Raw genomic sequence first — 7202 nt, 5'->3', positions numbered from 1 at the left:
TAAGCCCACGGACCAACTATCTCAATAACAGTGGCGTGCCACTCGTAGTCATGATCGCGCTTGATCCTTTCTCGTGCGGGGAAGAGTTTCCGACGACTGGACGCCTCCGTGCCAGGAACATACTTCAGCTTGGCATCGCTGACCTCATCTAACAGACGAATCTCGCCTCGAGGAGCAGGGAGATTCCGAAGGCTGACACTCCACGGCTTGCGATTCCTACTATTGACGTAATCACCGAAGGAGTTATTGAAATTCTCAGGAGTATACCATTCCTTCTCCAAGGGATTGGGGACGTAGCAAGTCATCGACGTCTCCCCCTTACTCCGCAGATAGCATTCCTTCAGGGCGCGAAGATAATTTCCCGGTAGTTGGGATACGGAACGGCTATGAGTATTGGTGGAAGAACCCTCATGACTAGCGAGCACGTCGTAGTAAAAGGAATCACCCGATTTGTACAAAGGCAGCATCAGACCAGCCTCGAAGGCCCCAACCGTCGTTAACAAATGAAATTCATCGAATTCGTACTTGGAGATAAGCTCATACGTAATATCATCCTCGGGGGCATAGAAACGAACACCGAAGGCTTGAAGCTCATGCTTTTCCTTGAATATTTCAAGATCGATATGCTTGAAGGTTACTTTTTTCCTGCTAACAGAGACACTGCGTATCAAGGGAGCAGCCTCATCCTCCTCGGCGGGGCCGGACGAACTAACAAACGCTTCAGACGCTTTTCTCTTCACAGGGGGATTCTTTGAAGATTCAACCCTAGGAGTTACGCCCTTTGTATTCTTCCCCTTAAAAGTTGGAGAAGACCGTAGATGATGCTCGGGCACTAACGAACGTAAAGGAGGAACGTCAAAAGCAACAGCGCGGGGCGGAGCCTGCGTACTCCTAGTATCTTCACGAGGACGCACCATTGAGTGATTAAAGACTCTTCGTGAACCAGACGGAATTATCGAAGGAATCTCTTCCCGAGAGGACGAGGCTTTCGCTCCAGAAGAAACTCGACTCCGACGAACATCATCTTGAGACTCTCGACGCTGAGGAGATCTCGACAACCTAGAATCAGGAGTCTCATAAGTAGGCCGCGGACGGTCAGACATGGCTGCGGAAAGAATAAAATCAAGAACAAGTTACACACGATAACCAAAAATCAAAAAACACATCCATAGCAATACAACAACGATAACATAGCAACCCTAAAATTAGGATACATGCTCAATATTTCACCCTCGAAGTAATGGCTTCCTTAATTTAAGATGAAGAACAGGGGCAAACTAGTATGCAAGCATCAGAAAAAGTTCTTCATCACAAACAAGGAACAACAGTAGCAGAAAATTCACAAATCAACACGGCATAAAACAGTGAAATAAAGAAAAGAAAAAATCACCGGAAAAACAGCAAGTAGAAGAAACGAACAGGGGAAGATCACATGTGCAATGAAGGGAGAATTGAAGATCACAGGTGCAACGAAGGGAGAATTGAAGATCACAGGTGCAACGAAGGGAGAATTTAAGATCACAGGTGCAATAAAGACTGACAGAATTTAAGATCACAGGTGCAATGAAGACTGACAAAGAATTTAAGGTCACAAGTTCAATGAAGGCAGGCAGGAAATTTAAAGGAAGAATGAACTGAGAGAGTGGTTAGGAAGAATGAAATTAAATTTCCTCTCTATCCTTAAAATACCCGAAAGAAAAGAGGAAATTAAGGGAGAAATAGGAAAACGTGCCCGTTACATAAGCAGTTAATGCACGAATAAAAGACGTGCCCAAGTATCTAGGAGAAGTTATTAGGAGTGAGAAGAATGTGCGACGATAGTTTTTCTTCAAGGCACCCATTAGCCATTTAAGCCCGAAGAAAAGGGGCAAATTGTGTACACATATATCTCACCATCGGACACGTGTATACAGAAAGGTACGTGGAAAGCATGCAAGCCAAAACATCAAAACATGATGCGTCACGAAGCACCAAATAAACCCCTAGGAGTTGCTTTATCTCATCCTCAGAAGAGGGGCCAAGATCAACGGTGGAGAGAAAGTTAGCTGACACGGACTGACAGGGGCAGAAGACACTTGTCTGACACGAGCAGACCCCTCAACTACCCGCATTAAACACTCTGAGCAGTGCACGTGTCGACCAACCTGTGGAACGAGCGAAGATGCCTCCGCGGGATCGAGGGGGAAACGCAGACCTCCGCGTGATGGACGCAAGGACACGAGAAGATAAGGTTCCAACGGTCTTCAGAGATGGGTCCCACGTTCCAACCTTATAAATACCCAATCTCCACAAAGAGGAAGGGGATCGAAAAAACATCAGGAGAGAAGGAGAGAGAGAGAGAGAGAGAGAGAGAGAGAGAGAGGATAGTAAGGGTAAGTTAATCCCTTAGTGGAGAGAAATATGTAAACCCAAAGTCATTCAACTATTCATGTAACCGTGAATGATATAGTAGAACAACAAACCCCGTGGATGTAGGCCTTAGTGCTGAACCACGTAAACCTTGATCTTATTTACATTTCAGCACTTTACATTCATTTAGCTCCGCACGTATTTGCTTATATGTTTTGTTTTCCTTTAATACTTGTATCCCGTGCATGATCGCCACGCACGGGGAAGTAGGAGGAGGCCATGATAAACCCGAAGGTTTTGAGCCAATGAATCCACGTCAGGGTATCATCATCGTAATCTCTTTAGATGTTAACGATTGATTGTGGGCATTCAGACCCCCGCGTAGTTCTTGTGTCCACAATTTGAGTTTAGTTTCAATCACGAAATAAAGAAAGGGGTCTTCGTGAGAGAAGAAGCCTGACAGAGCAGCAAATCGAGAGTTGAATATATAAAACGGATATATAAGTTTCCCACTTGCTGCATGACTATTAGGGATACACGTGTTTGAGACTACACTTCGTGGCGCATGCTCATGAATTTGTCAAGTTACCCCGAGTGCACTTGGGTGAACAAACTTCTCACTTTTTATGCTCACATGATTTATTGTTTTTGAAGCACATTTAGCAGAGTAATTCTTTTTTACTATATTAGCCTTAAGGCCCTCGACGATATTCCGGCACTTGTAGCACATTTGTTCCCCGTACTGTTCTCTTTAAACAACAACTTCCAATTCATCAGCCTAATACAATCACATTACTAACCTAGATTGTAGGCTTTTTTGTGGGCAGCGGATTCATCGGCCTCACATCGCGTCAACGCTCATTTGGTTAATAGTACTGTTTCTAAATGCGTGTAGGATGCACTTTTTTGTTTATCACTTAATGATTTTTAGTCATGTCTTTCTTCCCTTCCGGTCGGCGCCCACCGCACGCGGTCATCTAGTGTTAGTCTTTCTCCATAAGAACACCCGACTAAAACCTCGGGAAATATTACAACCATGGTTGCTGCAGATCTCAAAGCAGAAACCATGTCTTTAATAGAACAAAGAGATGCTATAGAATCAGAGATGAATTCCATCATTCATCGTCTTTCCCAGCCTGGTGGTCCTGGGATTTCAGGAAGTCTCGTCGATTCAGAGGCAAATATTTTCTCTCTGTGCTTTCAACGTATTCATGTTCTTCGAGATTCGTTATAATTTTCAGATATTCCATATGAATTTTCATGAATTTGTTACAGTCTTAGTTTCTTAGTTTGATCCCTTTGCTTCAAGTTTTAGCTGATGTAGAGTTATGTTGGAACGGTAATTGGAAAAATTAGTTAGTTTGATTTATTTTCTTACCCATAAATATGTAATCAATTGTTTGTTTCTTACTTTTAGGGGTTTCCTAGGGCGGATTTTGATATTCCAGTGATTCGTGCTCAACGCCAACGTCTTTCTGGTACAGTTGCTATCTTTTTTTCATTTATTTTCTGCCTTTTTGCCATATGTCAGTGGTAATTGAAACTGCATTGATATAGTCTGTTTTGCTGCCAAATAGTTAGGGCTACACTGGTTTATTGATGTTGAAGTTGAGATGTGAGATTTGCGATATTAATCTGGATAATTGTTAATTATCAAACCTCAATGCAACTATTTGAAACTGACCAACAACTGGTAAAATATCAGATGGTTGTGAACTGATTCATGGAAATTCAAAGTTATAGAATCCATTTTCTTATTTGTGTCTTTAACCACATTTTAAGTCCTCTGAAACTGATAAAGACATCTGTTTTTGCATAGACAGTTAAACTTAGAGCTAGACCCCAGCAACTAAGCACCAGGCACTATTTATGGCCACCAGGCAACCCCCAAGAAAACAGCTGTATCTCACTTTTGCTAACCATTAATTTAGGTCTTTCGGATGTCCTATTACTGAGTCATTTGAATGTTTTAGAAGCACAGTAAATCTGAAGAGATAGACACTTGGGATGACCAACAACCACAATGTAAGACATCTGTTTCAAGAATATGTAAGTTCTCTGACAAGCAACCTTCTCTTTTAAGACATAAACTTTAACACGGACACGACGCAAGCTCAGTCGACTATTTGTGGCCACAGGGAAGCGTCTATTTTAGGTGCCTTCTGTTGCCTCTTGTCTGTAGTTGATGTCATTATACCCATAGGTCGTCATATGAGTTGAGGTGGTAGACTTTCTGAACTTCCTATTCACCTTCAGTCAACAAAGAAGGCATCACTTTCACTCTTACTGAATCCAGAAGCGTCATCAAGCTATTTTCTGGTCATATGAAGTACTATCTCAGACTTAATGATCTTATTTTCCTAGTGACACAAATTTTGCTATAGACTACAGCTGAGATGTTAAGGTCGATGCCCAATGGCACCACAACTATTTACCCTGACGGGAATATGGAAATATGATCAGAGGCATGGGCTAAAATCCTAATCAAGAAATTTCACATATTTCTTAATCATCTCTTGAATAATGCGTTGCTTACAATCTAATTAATGTTGGTACACTCAAGAGTCATGAAATTCCCATCTTTCAAATCTCAGAAACAGCTGTAAGTTGTAACTGTAGAGAGTAAACTAATCTAGTAATTTTCCTTTCATCCAAGTCAGTATGTGATTGTTCATCAATAAAATGAACATAGATAACCCTTTTGTGTAATTTTTTTTGGTGTTGCAGAACTTCGTAACGACTATGACAAGATTACTGACAGAAAAAGTGAACATTTACGAACTCTTCATTCTGCAAAACTTTCTCCTAACAAATCTGCAGCTTCAAAAAGTTCAGGTAAGAGTTAGAAGCAGTATGCATCCTAAATTCCTAATTTATGAAACACTTTTGTTTTGGTTATTAAGAGTCAGATACATGCATGCAAACACGTACCTAAATCAAGGCAGCGCACCTTCTTGACTTTTCTGAGCAGTTGTAATACACTGCAGCTGATTTCGTTGGCTGTTCAGTCTGGCCAAAGTTTGCTCAAATAAATGTTAACAAGTGGTGGGAACCTTTTTGACCTCTCTTCTCATACAGAAGATTCTATTTTTAGGGACCTTGATTTTGAACTGGTTGATTTTCTTTCTTAAAGTTGAGAATGAACATGGAAAAATTAGTTGCAAGTGCCTGTGTGAAAGCTTTCTGAAACACTGAAAGTTCATGTTCATGCTCTATAAAGTAAAAAGAATCAATTGGGGGTTTCTTCGAACAAGTAAATAGTTACAATGATTTTGATTATGTACACTATGCCTTCTCAATGTCAAGGCAAACCTCTAATATATCTTTTTTAGTAGTAGGAAGAACCTGCATGAAGCAATTCTACTAATTCTTGAATTTGTTTTTAGTGGTGATCAGTTCCCTCATTCTTGATTCAGGTTTGACAATTTTCTGCCCTTACTTACATGCACTATTGTGCGTTTATCTATGCAACTTGCACTCCGGATCTGGGGATTTATTTCCATATACTCTGTCCGGTTGGAATGCCTAGTGGAATGTTCTTTACTGGCGTGTGTTTTTCTGATCTTAATTGCTTAGTTTTACCTCAAAAGTCAAATGTAAAATTGATACTGTCCTCATGTTTTTTGTTTGTGCCGTGGAGCTAAATTCTTGCTTGTTTTACAAAACTACGGTGAAAGGTCAGATAACAATGTACATCCTAATAATGCAGTTTTACCAGCGTCTTTGCATGGAGTCCTTCCTAAAGATGCTTCCAGTCTTGCAACAATGGGATCTACTAGCCTTCCTTTTGCGATAGTCGATGAAATAGCTGATGCGTCTCCAGCAGCAGAAGATGGATTACAACTTGGTGACCAGATAGTGAAATTCGGTAACGTGGACTCTGGAGATAATTTGCTATCAAGGCTTGCATCTGAAGGTCAGTCCAACCAGGGCAACCAAGTTCCGACAACTGTTCTTAGGCAGGGGGGACTAGTCAACCTTAATGTTACTCCTAGATCATGGAATGGTCGTGGTCTCCTCGGGTAAGCTTTTATTTTTATGCAAATTGTGGTTACTGTTCCCCTGAAGATACTTGAGTTCCACTTTGTTTCTTTGATGATTTGTGCCAAGTACTATTAAACTCACCTTACCTATTCCAACTGCAAACCAAGTAGCAGCTTATTGAAGCCAAGTCTTCGAAGTGCTTAATTATTTTACGGCCACACCAGTTGGGAAAACAAGTGGAATCAAATTTTCCCACCCTCAACTGTTTTGACCTTGAAATTATTAGTGGTCTGTTTCGCCTCATTTTTATTATAATGTCCCTAACATTGATTTTTGTTGCAGATGCCATTTCCGAATTTTGTGAGTGATGGTCCTGATGGATGTCATTTGATGCCAACAAGAATCTAGTTCTTTATATGTTTCTTCTTTTCTGTTCTTGTAAAAATTAACGTTTGTCATCACAATTTGACAGAAGTTAAACGTAGTCAAGCTCTCTGTGATTTACTGAAAACCTTACATATATTTTGACTAGATTTTGTGAATTAGTTCGTAAGAACAAGCTGGCTTTTCCCAAAATTTTCTTTATGAGTAACATAAAGATTTTGTAAGGAACTTTTAACAGGAGTCATTGAAAGTGCAAAAGTACAAAGTTTGGCAGTCTAGTTCATGGTAGCGCAGAAGCAATTCAAAATGGTATGGTTACTTATGTTATTTTCTTGCGAATGATATGATAATAATTTAATCATCCTTTGGAAAGATCAGCGCTCCCACCTGGTGCCAAAAACGAGTAGAGTAGACTCAAGTTCTTACTTTTTAGGTGGTACCAGTAGTGTGAGGAAAACACTATTCCTAGATGTCTCTCAGTCACT

The 7202-nt window shown here is 40.6% G+C and overlaps 1 protein-coding gene across 1 annotated transcript; it reads left to right on the top strand.

The window, feature by feature from the left end:
* The first annotated feature begins 3255 nt into the window (after window positions 1–3255).
* Window positions 3256–6995, top strand: LOC113301707 (26S proteasome non-ATPase regulatory subunit 9-like). The gene is made up of 5 exons (XM_026550494.1): window positions 3256–3526; window positions 3767–3827; window positions 5077–5184; window positions 6059–6371; window positions 6676–6995. Exons 1-5 carry the CDS (start codon window positions 3386–3388, stop codon window positions 6695–6697), a joined length of 645 nt encoding a protein of 214 aa, XP_026406279.1. The 5' UTR covers window positions 3256–3385; the 3' UTR covers window positions 6698–6995.
* Window positions 6996–7202: the final 207 nt, after the last annotated feature.

This window comes from Papaver somniferum, chromosome 8 (assembly GCF_003573695.1).
Source record: "Papaver somniferum cultivar HN1 chromosome 8, ASM357369v1, whole genome shotgun sequence".
In the NCBI taxonomy this organism is placed as follows: Eukaryota; Viridiplantae; Streptophyta; class Magnoliopsida; order Ranunculales; family Papaveraceae; genus Papaver; species Papaver somniferum.
This window is presented reverse-complemented; position numbering and strand designations above follow the sequence as displayed.